Source organism: Pimephales promelas, chromosome 11 (genome assembly GCF_988280905.1).
Source record: "Pimephales promelas chromosome 11, fPimPro1.hap1.1, whole genome shotgun sequence".
Lineage (NCBI taxonomy): Eukaryota > Metazoa > Chordata > Actinopteri > Cypriniformes > Leuciscidae > Pimephales > Pimephales promelas.
In genome coordinates, this window is record NC_142779.1 from 13678207 (window position 1) to 13694857 (window position 16651).

The 16651-nt window shown below is 35.7% G+C and overlaps 2 protein-coding genes across 3 annotated transcripts in view; one reads left to right on the plus strand and one right to left on the minus strand.

Moving 5' to 3' along the window:
* adka (adenosine kinase a) overlaps positions 1 to 10368 on the minus strand; it is a 159319-nt gene extending 148951 nt beyond the window's left edge. Inside the window, exons 1-3 of one of the 2 annotated variants that reach the window (XM_039672133.2) lie at positions 10217 to 10368; positions 8046 to 8120; positions 6104 to 6157 (exon numbers count right to left, since the gene is read on the minus strand). In XM_039672133.2, the coding sequence (XP_039528067.2) occupies positions 6104 to 6157; positions 8046 to 8120; positions 10217 to 10365 (278 nt within the window). In that variant the 5' untranslated portion in view covers positions 10366 to 10368. Of the gene's footprint in view, positions 1 to 6103; positions 6158 to 8045; positions 8121 to 9253; positions 9389 to 10216 lie in introns of those variants that run through there. The other variant, XM_039672135.2, reaches the window with a different exon arrangement.
* Positions 10369 to 11049: 681 nt separating this feature from the next.
* Positions 11050 to 16261, plus strand: ap3m1 (adaptor related protein complex 3 subunit mu 1). Its single transcript, XM_039672179.2, has 9 exons — positions 11050 to 11294; positions 12171 to 12451; positions 12960 to 13131; positions 13201 to 13338; positions 13440 to 13525; positions 14352 to 14485; positions 14562 to 14769; positions 14900 to 15044; positions 15856 to 16261. The coding sequence occupies exons 2-9, from the start codon at positions 12179 to 12181 to the stop codon at positions 15954 to 15956; spliced, it is 1257 nt and encodes a 418-aa protein (XP_039528113.1). The 5' UTR covers positions 11050 to 11294; positions 12171 to 12178; the 3' UTR covers positions 15957 to 16261.
* Positions 16262 to 16651: the final 390 nt, after the last annotated feature.

The window sequence follows — 16651 nt, forward strand, 5'->3', positions numbered from 1 at the left end:
CTAAAAAGCTTCTTTTTTTTAATTAGCAGTGTATTCTGACTAATACATAGTGGATTGTTGTTCTAAACATTTTACATTTATATTCCATGAACATACATTAAACCGACAGATGGGAAAGTTCAGTAAATTCACACTATACCCTGGCTATAGAAAATAAACTAGCGTGTGCATATGACCATCAAACCCTGTCAGAAGCCATTCGTTCTGGCCATTCATTTGAAGGACAACGCCGTTTTGAAGTAGGTTTCAAAGTGCAAGTTAGAAAAGGGAAAGTGATACCGTTATCAACTCTGTGTAAACGTAAATCTGTGAAAACGGTGACAGCATGCACATGTGTATTTAGGCATTACCACATGTACAGAGAGAATTATGGATATTCATTTTATAATTTGCACTGAATATTTTCATTGAACAGTGTCAATAAATTGCTACTTTTTTGTTGCATGAAAGCAAAGATAATCTAACTGTAAAAATAAAGGAAACGGTCATGCAAAAATCTACAGCTATGAATTCAGACAGTTCTACAATAAACAAAAAACTAACAAAAACAACTGGACAGAGGTTGAGAGATCAAGTTGCTCACATGCTTAAATGCACAGGCAAATCATACAGTATATAGAAGGTGTATCAAGTGTCGTGATTAATGAAGAGCATGTATGGCCTGGCTGTTTGCCTTAGTGTCAGTCAAGCCAAGCCAACATCTCTGATAAGGACAATAAAAAAAGAAGGGAACGAGAAAGGATTTAAAACAGTGCAGAGTCACCCACCCAATTAGACCATTTCAACCTGAAGCAGTCGCACAGTACATGAAATACATGCAAGTGGTTAAAAAAAAACGCGAAGAATCGACTGTTAAGGTCATTGAACGAAGTGACACATTCAGAGCAGCCACAACAATAGGTGCTTTGGATCAAGTCCTTGAAGGTTAAGTGTTTGATATACGCCTCCGCACTGCTTTAGACATATTACAGGCCTTTTCTAACTTCTGTGTGTTTGAGTCGGCTTGGACCGTTTTAAGCATATGAATCCTTTAAACGCAGTGGGGTGTCGGGTGGTCCTTGCTTTCTCTCAGTGGTAAGCCACACTCATTTCTCTTCATACAAGGCAAAAGAAGAGAGGCCAACAGCTTCAAACATAATACTCGGTGACAAGTGCTCTGTGCTTTAGTTCCTACCAGAAGAATTACCACAAGCAACCTTCATTAGGAATCTCAAGACAGCAAAGCAACATTTCATGACCGAATCAATCATTTAGCATTGTTTGAAGTTAGTGGCCCACAAGAGATAATCATTAGCAAACTTAATATCTCACAGACATCTGTGTGCATAAGCCAGGAAGGAACAGCCCAATGAGTTAGACAATATTCAATATTGTTTCAAATTTTACATTGTGATGCATTGTTGAGGTTTGCACACAGACAGAGGAAGAGCCCAGCGCAGCTGAGTAAACCAATAGAGGGGCAACGGGTCTATGTTTTTCAGCTCAATCTCGACTTAAACACTAAAATCTATGGATCCAAACAAAAACAGCCCTACAACCTTTGAAAAGCATTTCTGAGAACTTGTTACACATAAACAGTGTCTAATCTGGACACCCAAACATTTCCTAATATGACCGTTGTGTTTTGGAAAACATAAAAAAACATTAAACATAAAAAATGTAAGCCATCAATACACTCCATGTTTATGTTTAACATTTACATAATAGTTGCCATAGATACACAAACAAATGGTGGATAAGAAAAATGGCATGCTTTTTTAAACTTGACACTTGTATCCTTCTTTCTTGATTGTTTTAAAGTGAATGTTAACCAAATAAATACATAAATAAAATATGATATTAACACTTTTGTAGTTCTCATATGACTTATGGCAATTTGGTGACACTTGACTTTACAGTGAGATATTTATTAATCTTGGTTAATGCTAATTTCTTCACATAATTCTACATACTTTAGATAATACACATTTATACCATTTTAAGTTAATTAATCAACAAGTAACTAATATTAATTAAAATTATTGGATGAACATGATTAATAAAAATCAAGAAAAAATCATGTTCATTGTCAGTTCATGATTAACTAATGTAACTGACGACCGTAACCACATTTCTTTTGTAGAGCACAAGTGTTAAAGGGCACATATTATGGAAAATTCACTTTTACATGGTGTTTGAACATAAATGTGTGTTGGCAGTGTGTGAGCAAAACCTCCCTAGAATGATAAAAATCCACCCAGTGGTTTTTTCACAATCTCAATAAATCATATGCACTGTCTCAGAACGAGCTGTTCTGAGATTCAGCTCTTTGTGACGTAGAAAGTGAGCAAGGGGTTTGATTGACAGTGTGGCTGTGGCCTAGACCCCACCCTCAGTGATCTGTACACATCATCCTCCATTGTTTCAACGACAGCCGGTAATGTCTCTTGGAAACATAACTTAAGTGTTCTGTCGTGGACTCGTGGGTTAATCCTGTTGTTGTGGCTTAAAAGTTAATCCTCAAGTGTGGATCGTCATCTACTGTTTGCGATCCACCGTCACATCCAGTAACAGTAAGTGTATTTTATGATTTTTGAGCAAATAGTCTTTTCAGTCGATGTCAGCCAATTCAATAACAAATGCGTCAAAAGTTGTTGTCGTCGTAGGATGTCTGTGTATATAATTTAAACCTTGTTTGTATAGTGTGTAACCACACGTTTATAAATATATATATTTTTAAAGATATTGTATTAAAAACCGCATATATGTTCTTGTTCTGTAAGTTAGCCATCTTCTCACATTTGCCACAGAAGCACCTGTATGAAGTAAACATGACGCCACAGGTCCCTCGCATAAATGTAATTTCGCTTGTAAGTTACGTAGCAAACTTTATCACAGAATGTGTACGTAACGTTAGTTTAAAAAAATGTGCCACCATTAGTGTTTGTGTCTCTGTGTGTGTGTTGCTCCACCATACTTGCAAAGAGGACGCGATTACAACGCTAAAGTACATAAATGTATCAAATAACCATACCGAGACGTATTGGTCCATTCTCATTTGTGTTTATTCTGCCGGAGTCTCTTCGTGCTATTTATTTATTCCGATTCAAACGTATGCTGAATGACAGACAAAACAGCGCGTCTCTCACTCTCCCCTTCTGCTTACCGACTGCCATAGGTATCAAGTTACGCCCTCATCCAAAGGCAGGGCGGGGATATGCAGCTCATTTGCATTAAAGTGGCATGCATCAAAACAGCTCATTTTCAAACAGGCCCCAAAATGACATTTTCAAATGGTTATAATAAATTAACTGTGGGGTATTTTGAGCTGAAACTTCACAAATACATTCTGGGGACAACCGAGACCAATATTACATCTTCTAAAAAGGGGCATAATAGGTGCCCTTTAAAGCATCTCAAAACTGCTTTTTTTTCTCCAATGAATAACATTGCAAATACAACACAATACAGTGGCCAAGAGTGGTGAAGCTCCAAAAAGTCAAAATCCAAATTTCCTCTTGTATTCCACAAAGGACAGCCAGCCATACTGGTTTGAAATGACATGAGGGTGAGTAAATGACAGAATTTTCTGTCTTTGTTGCTTTTAATACTGCAACAATAAATGTAAGCATTGCATGAGGATGTCAGGCTAATTAATCTATGAAATATGTTCTACTTTTGCAATAGCACTTGTTTAAGCTGTGTTCATTCCAGCATTCAAACACAACAACAATTCCCAAGCCTATTTGCACTGGATTAGTATAATCTGGGGACCTGTTGTGATTTAGAAAGTATCCACCCACATCTGAAATTCGTGTGGCGCATCCGCACAGGATAAGCAAAGCCTGTGATTTTACTCTAATTTATTCGAGACTTATCTCCCAGATATGATGTCAATGGGCTATTGCTTGGAAATGTCTTGTCGTTATAGGTCTATCTGTATGATATATGATAAACGGAATAATGCATTGGAAAAAAAAATAATTTTGCAAAAATTACAAATACCACACACTCAGTATCGCATACTGAATCACTCTTTCCGTCTATGAGGATCTAATCATTATGGGACACTGCTGAGACCAAAGAGTACAATTTCAGGCTCATCAAATGGCAGCCTTCACACATGATTAGATCAAGGAAAGTGGGATCAGATGAATTCAGGCATCTGAACATTATTCAGAGTTGTCAGTTTCCTACTAATGCACTAAATATCCTTCTAATCTTTGCATTACAGAGGATCAATCATTACATCAGATGCTAATCAACATGGTGTTACATCAATTCACAAGATGGCAATGCAATGTACAGGCACTTCCCTCCAGAGGAGATCTCACATGCTCTGAAGATGAAGCATACAGGCATGTGACGCAGGCATGTGGTCCTAAATAAGAAATTACTCTAGAGAAGTAAATTAGACCACATGCCAGAATGAAAGCTATTCTCATGAACACGTAAAAAAAAAAAAAATGTAAAAAGTACAAAAAAATAAAAAATAAAAAATTCTTCATTGGAAGATATGGCCTATAATTAGTCGTCAATATCATTGAACATATCAAAATGTCAAAAACAAACACTGTGTCTCATTCACTAAGCATGAGTATGCTAGCCTGGGAAAACCCAGACAACTTCTGTCAAATTTAGATTTGTTCTGCAAGTTAGTCTGGCAAAGAGCTCATCCAAGCTCATTTCTAATCCGTCAAAATTGCAGCAAAATCATGTTCTTCCATGGGACAGACCGCAACGATTGCATTATTGAATGGTAAATATGAAATAAAACACACGCCCAAGTACTTTTTCAGCTGTTACTCCATTATTGCATTTAGTTAGTCAGTTTTGCCTTTGGAGAGGCAGGGTGACACGAAATACTGTAAATTTATTAGACAAGTTTTAGGCCTTTTTTGGAGGGAAAAGCTTTGTGTTCATGTTCGCATGGGTAGTAGCACTGGCTTTAGCAGCTTTCATCGGATGATGGACGTCTCATATTTATTTTAGCACAACCCAAGATTCCCGTGATCTTGCTTATAAATTCCGATTCAGCCATTAGCTTAACTTAGTGATCACGCAAAGAGGTCTGCAGTGGCGGTCCGTTCAGAAATCCAACCAACATAAAATACAAGTAATTACACTGTGTTTGTACAAATGAATGATGTAGGAGGGAAATAGACTGCTCCCATAACGAAGAAAGCAGCGACTATATTACTATAGTCCACATGTAATTTATTTATTTATTCACAGGTTACCATAAGTTAATGAAGTGTTGGTCACGTAAGCTATAGCTGCAATTAACCTATTATCTTCCAATAAACATGACCTAAAATTGGCTACATAAAATGTTACTACTGACTAGATTCACGAGAGGTCGGCTAATGTGTGTAAAACTAAAAAAATAAATAAAAAAAATACAGTAATTTCATTAATTTACCAGCCAGTGTACTTCGGAAACACTGAAAATTAAAGGGGTTAAATGCTGGAACTATCAGTTATTGGAACTATTGGCTGCTCCACGACACGCTTTACTTCCGCATTCCACAGTTCCCATGGCGGTCTATGGGAGTGTCGCAACTCTTTGGCTCTGGGTCTAACCAATTGCACCTAGAGGCATTTGAGCTACGTCCATTGGTGACGCCCCTTTGGAAATGATTTTTCTATCAAGCTTTGCCATAACTCAGTTACAACTGAGAATGCTCTGGTTTTAACCAGGCTATGAGTACACACAAATTTGTGCGTGAAATGTGAAATGTACATACAGACAAATAGAGAAACATCACCAAAACATTTTGTAATATGTATTCTAAATTTATGAAAAAAATATATGAACTGAAACCACACATATGCAAAAAGCACTTACTCTGTACGACCATATAATAGTGTAAAAGTTATATTTCATCCTTCATATTGAATTATGTTGCATTCTTTGTATTATATAATCCATATATAAAATTTTATGATAAAATCAATAAATAATAAAATTTCATCAAATAAAAAAGCTGCAGAGATTCTTCATGAGAATTTATCCTGTGCGTACAAATATGAAACAATCCATGTAATTATAAGTGAATGAGACCCACTTTCCAGTACTGAGAGGGAAAAAAAAACAATATACTAACAGATAAAAGACACTTACATTTCCTTGTGTTTCTCCTCTGCTAAAATCTGGTCATTTGTCTTAAGTCCATACCTGTAAGACACACAAAGAAAACGCATTTTGTAACTGCAGATTTACTCATCAAGAACAGGAAAATAATTAGGCAAGCTTTCATTTTTCTAGGTTAAATTCTGATTAAATTCCACTCAGTGACATTAGTGGCATACTAATTATGGTCAACATATGACCCATTTTGAATTTGTCATGTTTTGTTTTCACTATTCACTATGAAAAGCTAAACATCTTTAAATTTACTCTCAAACAGATTTCGTCAATGAACAATCTACAGAGAACAGATCGGTCCACCCATGAGATAAAAAAACAAGATAAGCACATGTGACAGCTTATTTTACTAAGAAGCCTGTAGGTGAAGGTCTTAGGCCTAAGCCAAAATAAAGCTTATTTCTTTGAGCCATAATCGCCTCATCAACTTAAAACATCATTAAATGAGTCCATTTATGTGCCTGCTTCATTTTATACTGAACTCTGTGTCTGATTCCATCAAAGAACTGCATTTACAAAACATGGTCAATTATGAGTCATTCATAATAGAAGAAATAGAACTTGTGGTGCATTTAAAAATGAAAATTATTAGACTGCTCTCTGAAGTCTGCGTTTATGGTACAAATGGTCAAAACAGTTCATCTAATAAGGTGCATTTTTACATCTGAAAAGGATTATGGAACAAGACACTGACTCATCACAACTACTGAAGACTAAGATTTTTAAAAAAATCTTACCGACCTTTCACTTTTGAAGGGTATGCATGTAAACTAGTGGGATCTTGGTAGTGATTTTCTCACAAATGAAAAGAAAGGTTGACAAATTAACCAGATATAGTCAAACCTTAATTTGACAGCAAAAAAATATATTTTAGAGAACATAATAAGTGACCAAGTGACATTACTGAGATTTAGTTGTCCTGATTGAGCAATTTTATTTCAGTTTCCCATAGACCAATCAAATTGCTCAAGTCGCGAAAACAATTTTATATTACCTTAAAAGTCTTAAATTTGGTGTTTGGTCAATCATGTGCTGGACCAATTTCTAATCATTAAAAAGGCAGCTTACTGATCTCTCTTAATGCATCTTAGTAATCTATTCTTTGACTCTGCCCTGCAAACATCAGGTCATGCAACTAAACAAACTGCTCTACACTTGGAATAAATCAAATGGAAATCATTAAAGTCAAAGTCTGCCACAGGTCCAGCTGTTCTGTCTGAAACAGCAGTTTTAAGATTGTTACCCAACCTGTTTGCAAAAGTATTGCCTGTTAGGATACAATGAGCTGTAGTTTGACCATTTAAAGATATAAATACTGTTCATTTTATCACACAAATCACTTGTTTCGTGTCTTAGGCCATCAATCTGTACTTACATTTACAAGTCATTAAATCATGTTTAATTTGGAGTTCTCTGTGCATGCTCTTTGAGGTGGTGACCATAGACCTCCATTATATGACTGATAGACAACAACGCCAAAGGTTTGACCAAAAAATATCAAAATTGAAAATACTGTGGAAACAAAGACCTTGAGGTAAGCTAAGCTAAAACATCAAAAATTAATTTCAAAGTGAACTATCCCTTTAATGGCAAGACGGGCACTGCCAGTGTGTTTGAGGTCATGTATGGAGGGAGTGAGTGGGCAGAGGGGTTTTGTTTTATGACTAGCATTGGAGCAGGAGATTTCCTCTCAGGCGCAGTGTCTGTGCCACTTTCCTCCTTAAAGAACAAGGAGCCTTGGCCTAATAAACACTGTAGGTTTAGAAAAATAATAGTATGTACCCAAAAGCTATTGGGCTTTGAATGTCAGTTCAATTCTAACATGGGCTGACCAAAGATTAACCACCATGTGACATCTTTATGCAAATGTACAGCAGTGTCTAGCCATCTTATCAAACTGATTCTCCATGGGACTTACTTGTCTAGGAAGTCTTTGTCCACCACAGCACAGATGTCAAGCAGGGGGTTTCCCATCCCGAAAAGGGCATTTTGACTGCAAAAAGAGAGACATGTGCATCCAGTTAAAACATTAAGAAAACAATCGAGTAATCCTGACAACAGACGCAAGCAGTTACACTACAACATAGGGCTTTTATGATTCACTTGCAGACTATTTTCAGCATCCCTCCCCCCAAAAAAGACAAAAAATGTGCATAACTCAAGTATTTTCTCTTGAGGGGTAAAACTGTCTGAACCAAACATGAATTCAGCACGAAAACATGGAAGATTCAGTCAAGCATAAACTGCAGAACATTACATAATTAAACAAACAAAAAAAAGTTTCTCAGTACTTTTTTCCAGACATATTTGAGCTTCAAGTAAAATTATGTTTTGACTAGGAGTTGCAAAATTACTCAGTATTGTTTTATCCACACAAAAAGTCATGTCATAAATGATTTAAAATAGGCACTAAAACATTTAAAGAAGCATTATACAGTCACTACATCCACGGACCAACCATTCAAGCACGTGGCGGAGTGAGTGACTGACCGACTGTCCATTGACCCTGGATGAGACATGTGGTGGAGACCCTAAGATTAAAACGTTGCCTCTAATCTATTGTTGACAGATGTGATAAAATTACTCATTTTGCAATGTGTGATGATAAAAGGCGATTAATTATTCTATATTGTTATTAAATGAAAAGAAATAACGAAGCACTTACAAATAGTAGAAACAAAGAGACATGAATTTTCTATTTAACATGAATGACCAGTCAACACAATTCTTCTAAATGATCTCCATTCGCACTCCTACATTCAAAGAAAAACAATTTAGAAGAAGTTATGGGAAAATTGTGAATAAGCACAGATGTGTAAGTGTGGGAGTTTGTGAAGCTTGGTGTGCTCTAAAACAGATGTTGTTTAAGGGGTGCTATTCAACGTAAAAAGAACTTGAAGTGATAAAATGATTTCTGTAGTGACTAAATTTCTGTACAGCTAAAAGTTAAACACCCACCAACAAGATAAATCAGCAAACTATGTAGAAAGGAAACAATAGAACACTGAATTGTATGAGCTTCCATCAGCCAAAACATATAATATTTTAAAAACGCACGTGATTTGAGTTTAAATTATTGATTAGAAAACGTATAAAAATACTCAAATAGCTGAAGTTTAGCCCTACCTGGCTGTGGGCATGAGGATGGCTTGAGGTGATGCTCACTTTAGTTAAATGACAGCCAGACAGAGCTCTGCAAAGTTAGTACTCAGCCCAAGAGCACCTCGCTGCTGATTGGCTGAACGAACAGCAGCATCGAGAAACAGGAGGAGCGAACGTATATGTTCACGCTGCCTTTTTGACATGAATTTCAATTTAGGCGCCAAGTGTACAAAATGAAACCTAAATGTAATGTGATAAACAAATACTGTCTGAAACTTAATAGTGACAGCACGACTAAAGCCACCGCATATCTGGAAAGCCAGGTGTCAATAGTTTTTGGGACAGAAATACCTACCGGAAAGTGACCTTACTTTACACAATGCATGATAAACTGAACGGACACTTGTGTATAGATACATGCACTGAAGTTATATATGCATGTGTGTTTATTAATGTGGTGACACTACACGGCGGAAAGACTTTTTGTGCAGCAGAGCCCTACAGCATAACAAAAGACACGTGGAGCGAGGGGACGAACTCCAGTGGTCGATATAAAACACTCAAGGACAACGGAGGCATTAATCATACACTCGCAACAACACGGGCACATCATTCGTTCATGTATAAGTACATTGATTATGGGACGATTTGGATATGTTCACTCGTAAAAATGCCACATGATCACGAATATGCCACTTAACGTTCAGCTTGGCAGCACATGCATTAACGTTAGCTGAACTAATCGGCATTGCTCAGAGTCATAGCTAATTGGAAAATGCCCGATATATTATTTTCCAGTGCAATAACAATGTGCTTTTGAGAGGAAACACTGAGTTGGAAGCACATGGACTTTAAGTGACACGCAGACTACCAAGTAACGTTAGACCTCTGACCCAAAAGTGCCAGCAAAGAAACCGCCCCATGTTTAAATCACACGATTGACTCTATGAATCTACACTCATAAATCGATGCTTGTGTTTACTGTACCTGAGCTGTTTTTCCTCAAGTTTAATCCTTTTGGCTTTAGGCTCATCGGACGCCATGATGCAGTGTGATAATGCTCTATCAAATATATTCCAGGCACCTTGTAGAGCGAATGAAGCATCTGGAAGAGCGGGTATTTTGAATCGAATCATTTTGATGAATTGATTCAAAAAATGTTCGTTCACGAATCCCAAACGGAGCAAGCGGTTCTCGTGAACTCATTCAAGCGATAATCGTCTCTTTCGATCATTTCTGATTCTCAACGTGCTGAGGATGGGACAGGTGAGTGAGCTGCTAATAAAAACATTCGATTCTCGATTCAGTGAGTCAGTAAAAATATATAATTGTATACGTATATATTCTTCTACCATTTGCCAAAGATTTGACTATCTGTGCGTTACTTTAAAAGCAGAAATTATATATATATATATATATATATATATATATATATATATATATATATATATATATATATATATATATATATATATATTTTTTTTTTTTTTTTCTTAAGTACAAAGTTAAGTTTTTGTATGACATTTCTGTATGGCATTTAAAGTTTCTAAACTGAACTGAACTGGGAAACATGAAATTACTACCCTTTTAATACAATAATTTAAAAAAAAAACCTTAATCAAAAGCATTATGTTCCTAAATCACATGTTCCTAAATTTGTTCTTTGAATTCACTTGATGATTCAAAGAACCAATGAATCTGTCCATTTATTCCGTTTTTTTTTAAAGAGCTGCTCAAAAGAACCGATTCGGAATGAATCTAGCCGTGGAGGGAACATTTACCACGGACATATAGCTGTCCCTGTGTATTGCCGCAGCAACAATTACATTTCTGAACTATTATTAACTTGAATCAATTACATGCTTTTCAGAAATATCGTTTAACATATTTAAAATTACGCTTTGTTTCACAAGGATCGACTGTTTATGTTTCAAATCAACTTTCATTTAAATTCCCGACAGGCGTATATTTGGACGCATGAATGGGGAAGTAGGAGTGACACTTCTGCTACATTTACAAGCGGAGGATATTGCTTGAAAACATTTATCAAGACAGCTGTTTATAGGTAAGGTTTGTTTAAAAATAAGTTAAGATATGTGTTTATGAAAAGCTAACATCCCGTATTTGCTCGCATGAACATTATAGCCTCACGTAATCGGTAGACACAGGATATCCAACTCTTCTTTCAGGAAACAAAACTTTTATTGCTTTTGTTTTTAGTGTTGTTTTTTTTATTTATTTTTTACAAACAATCAAACAGTCCGACATTATTTAGTATGTTTGTTTGCATCCCGTGAAAATAAATTAAATTATGATAGGTTAAAAAATAATATGTTCTGAAGTTTTAAAACTGCACATTTATTGGTATATGTAAACATGTTTGTCTCATATTGTGTATCATGATAAAATGGATGCATGCACAGGGAGCTAACGATAGAGTGCAGTTTTTTTTTTATTATTTAAGCAAATAATAAAGGGAGTAACACTCTTTAATTTGACAAATTCATATATATATATATATATATATATATATATATATATATATATTTAAAGCATCTTACATCTCCTTTACACATGTATTTTGTAAGTCTTCTATGGTATTTACCTTTTAATTGGCTTTCTCTTTCTGAATGCCATGTCTTTGTAACTATCCATATTACTTTAAGTTATAGAAATGTATTTTTATTTTTAGTGTAGTATTTAGTTTGGATATTTACCTAAAGTAGTTTACAAAGACATGGTTTAAAACAATAAGTAGGGAAATAAATTGGTGGGCGAGTTTAAATAGCATGTGTCTGCCACTCCCTTTTATATTTAGTTTGTATTGGCAGTGTTATTAAAAAAAACCCCAAAAAACTTGCACTCTATGCACTGGAATAACAGTAGCTCATACCACAACTTCCATTCTCATCATCCTGTTTTCATTCCATTGACTTTCCAGCCCTCACCATGATTCACAGCTTGTTCCTGATAAACAATGGTGGAGATTTATTCCTGGAGAAACACTGGAAGAGTGTCATAAGCCGCTCTGTCTGCGATTATTTTTTCGAAGCACGAGAAAAAGCGGTGGAACCTGACAATGTACCTCCTGTCATCCGCACCCCTCACCACTATCTCATAAACATCTACCGTGAGAAGATCTTCTTTGTTTCTGTCATCCAAACTGAAGTGCCTCCTCTTTTTGTTATAGAATTTTTGCATCGAATCGCAGAGACATTTCAGGTACATAAAAAAAAAAATGACAGTTTGTGTGTTGTAGAAAATATATCCAAAAACATAGTTTACTGTTCAAAAGTTTGGGGTCAGTAAGATTTCTTAATACTTTTACTTAATACTTTTATTCAGCAAGGACACACAGTAAATTGGATAAAAAAGTGACAGTAAAGAATGTGCAATGTTACAAAAGTTCTCTGTTTCAAAATAAATACTGTTCTTTTGACCTTTCATCAAATGATAATAAAAATAATAATTTAACATTGATAATAATCAGAAATGTTTTTGAGCAGCAAATCAGCACATTATAATGATTTCCCAAAGATCATGTGACACTAAAGAAAATTCAGCATTGCCAACACAGGAAGAAATTGCATTTGAAAATATTTTCAATTAGAAAACAGTTGTTTAAATTTGTAATTAAATCATATCAACCCCACATTTAATGTACATTTTATTGTTGATGTCTTGAATAGAATGTGTGGTAATTAATGTTTTTCTATAATAAATTATGTAGGATTATTTTGGAGAATGTTCTGAGACCATTATCAAGGACAATGTGGTCATAGTCTATGAGCTCTTGGAGGAAATGTTGGATAACGGCTTCCCCCTCGCCACAGAATCCAACATCTTGAAGGAACTTATCAGACCTCCCACAATTCTGCGGTCGATGGTCAACACCATCACAGGTAAGCCATAAGCCTGAGAATTTTATTCATGGCTATATGCTGAGAAACTAACTGATTCACAATCTTCAGGCAGCAGTAATGTTGGTGAGACCCTCCCTACTGGTCAACTCTCAACTATCCCATGGAGAAGAGCAGGTGTTAAATATACCAATAATGAAGCTTATTTTGATGTGGTGGAAGAAATCGATGCCATCCTGGATAAGTCCGGTGAGTCTGAATTGAACTTGATTTTCCAGTTAGATTGTGCATATGAATGCAAGAGTTGTATTTCCTTTCAAGGTAAATGCTGGTGTACTCTTCTGTTTCAGGAACTACAGTTTTTGCAGAAATCCAGGGAGTTATTGACGCTTGTGTCAAACTGTCTGGAATGCCTGACCTTACTCTCTCATTTATGGTGAGAGCATTTAATCATCTGGCTTTCTTTCTTTTTGCATACAATTTATTTTCCTATGTCGTCAACTACAGTATATTTAATTTTCACTGCTTCTTTGAAATATCTTGTCCATATCTGTGCTCTTATTTAACACTTATCCAACAAAAGGTCAGAGTATAATGGTGCGTTCTATTATAGCCAACGAACCGACTCGGACCTTGGATTTGACGTGACGTCCACACTTCAAGCGTTCTGTTATGTTTTGCGTGTCCGAGTCGGAGAAAAAAATGGACGCCACCCTGAAAGCTGTTATAATGGTAGCACTGGCCGAGTAGTACCAGGCACTTACATTAAAAAAAAATAAAAAGAACTTAAAATAAAGTGAAATATTCACTTTATTTAATGTTTTTCGTGTTAATCTTATGTTAGCAACGTTAGTAATTGCACTCACAACAACCGATTCCCATACCTACAGGGGACGCAGTAATACGAGTGATTATAATCGTCATTTAAAATACCAAAGCGGTTCAAAAACAATGAAAAGAATTCATTCTTACAAGTCACAGGGCGCAGCCATCTTGAATTCCGAAACGGAATTCTTGCTCCGTGTTCTCACGGTTGTCCGACGTCCGAGAGGTGAAATCCGAGGAAAGGAGGCGTGTTTCTAGGCAACGTCTGTCGTACGATTCGGATCTCCGAGACGGATGAATAATAGAACGCACCATAAGTGTCGCCATTAGTTAACCTGAAGATTGAGCATCTTGGTTATGAATAAAAGACAAAGCATTACACTCCATTTTAAACAGCATTTTGCTCATTTAAAAATGATTATGATCTCAATCTACAGAACCCCAGACTCCTGGACGACGTGAGCTTTCATCCCTGTGTCCGTTTTAAAAGATGGGAAAGTGAGAGAGTTATCTCCTTCATTCCCCCCGATGGAAACTTTCAGCTCATGTCATATCACATCAGTGCGCAGAAGTATGTGGAGAAAATGGTTAAGGAATAAAATTAAAACATTTATTAAAGATATTTAGCTTTTTACCTGTTTTTGCAGCCTTGTAGCAATCCCGGTATATGTGAAGCAGAACATCAGTTTCTTTGAGACTGGATCTTCAGGAAGACTGGACATCACTGTGGGTCCTAAGCAGACCATGGGGAAGACTGTGGAGTGTTTGCTAGTGACTGTACACATGCCCAAAGTGGTTCTCAGTGCCAACCTCAATGCGACCCAGGGAACCTACAACTATGACCCAGTCACGAAGGTCACAAACTCTTTCTTTTCCAGTTTCATTGACTGTTATTTATTGTAGTTGGTAGTAGTTCTAGTAACACTATGTGACACTACACATTTTGCTCAGATGGTGACTAATAATTCTTCCTGTTGTCTTGTAGATTTTGTTGTGGGATATAGGGAAACTAAATCCCCAGAAGCTTCCCAATCTGAAAGGAAGTCTAAGTCTGCAGTCTGGAGCTCCTAAACCAGAGGAGAACCCAAGTCTGAACATTGACCTGAAAATCCAGCAGTTGGCCATCTCAGGTTGGCTAGGGCCCTTTTATCAGCTTTGGTCATTATTCATTGCCAGCAGGACCTTGTGATAAAGCACTGTTGTAATTAACAAGCACAATAAGCTGCTATAACGCTACTTAATTTAGATTGAAAAAGAAAAATATATAACCAATGTATATATAAAAAATATTATATATAAAAAATATATAACAAAGTTATTTTCATCTCCTTCCACATGTTTGTATGTGTACACTGACATACACTAATATTCAAAGATTTGGGGTCATATAGATAAAAAAAAGAAATTAATTTGATTTAGCAGGGGTGAATGTATTGAAATGATTTTAAATAAATGCTGTTCTTTTGAACTTGCTATTCATCAATCCAACTTAACCTAAAATAAAATTTAAAATATATATTAAAATAAAATATTGTTATTTTAAATTGTTATAATATTTGATAATAATTCTGTTACTTTATTCTTAATCTGATATTTTTTTTTCACAAATGAGTTCACACATGTCAGTGTTACAAATTTACTTATTTGATTAATGGCCTACGCTGTAAAAAAAAATGTGCTGCCTTCATTTTAACTTCAACTCCAATTATTTAAGTTGTCACTTAGTACAAATTCACATATAAAATTAAGGCAGCACAAACACTCACTTTAAGTTGAAACAACTTTTTTTACAGAGTAGGAATAGTGCATAATCTCACTTTCATTTTACATCTTAATAATTGCTGTAAGACTTTCAAAATCCTAATAAAAAAGCACTTTTAAAATGTGCTATTTAAATACAGTTATGCTTACTTCACTCTCTCTTCTTCTTCTTCTTCACAGGATTGAAAGTGAATCGTCTAGACATGTACGGAGAGAAATATAAACCATTCAAGGGTGTGAAATATGTAACCAAAGCTGGGAAGTTCCAGGTCAGGACATAAGGCCGTCTGCAGAGTATCACAATGATATGCCAAAAGTTTAATAGAGGTGCCATTTTCTAAGTGACAAATCATACAGAATTACAACTGTGCACAATCTCTCTTATTTCTTTATAACATTGAAGTTACATTTATTATTGTAATATTTATCTTTCTTTGTTTTGTGGGAAGTAACTGGCAATTTGCAAGAAGTGAACATCTTTCCACTGCAGAGAATTGGGAGATTTTTTTTTCTTTATGAATCTTTATCTTCATATCATTAACATTCCATTAATGTATTAAAACTGTATAATGTTGGATTTAAGGTACAGGTACTTGGTTTTGTGCCATCAAAAACAAGGATTCTTCTTGTTACAGTAACACTGCATTCACATGTTGTTTTTAGCACAGAAACCATCGGTTTTAGGTAGTGGAATTTGAGAATGAGTGATACAAGCTATTTCCTAATCATATTACTGCGCTTACAATCTTTGATATTGGTGCAAACAATACCTGAGAGTTTCTGCACATATACACACAGGCCTTATTTTACATAAAGATTACATGCCAAGTAATTTCTTTTAGACCAGTGGCTTTTGAATGGAAAAAAATGGCATTTCTTTAAAAGCACAGGACATATTTACAATAATGCTCTACTTCTCTACTACACAAGCACATCACTGCTTAGAGGTGAATGGCTCTTGTACCTGCTAACATTT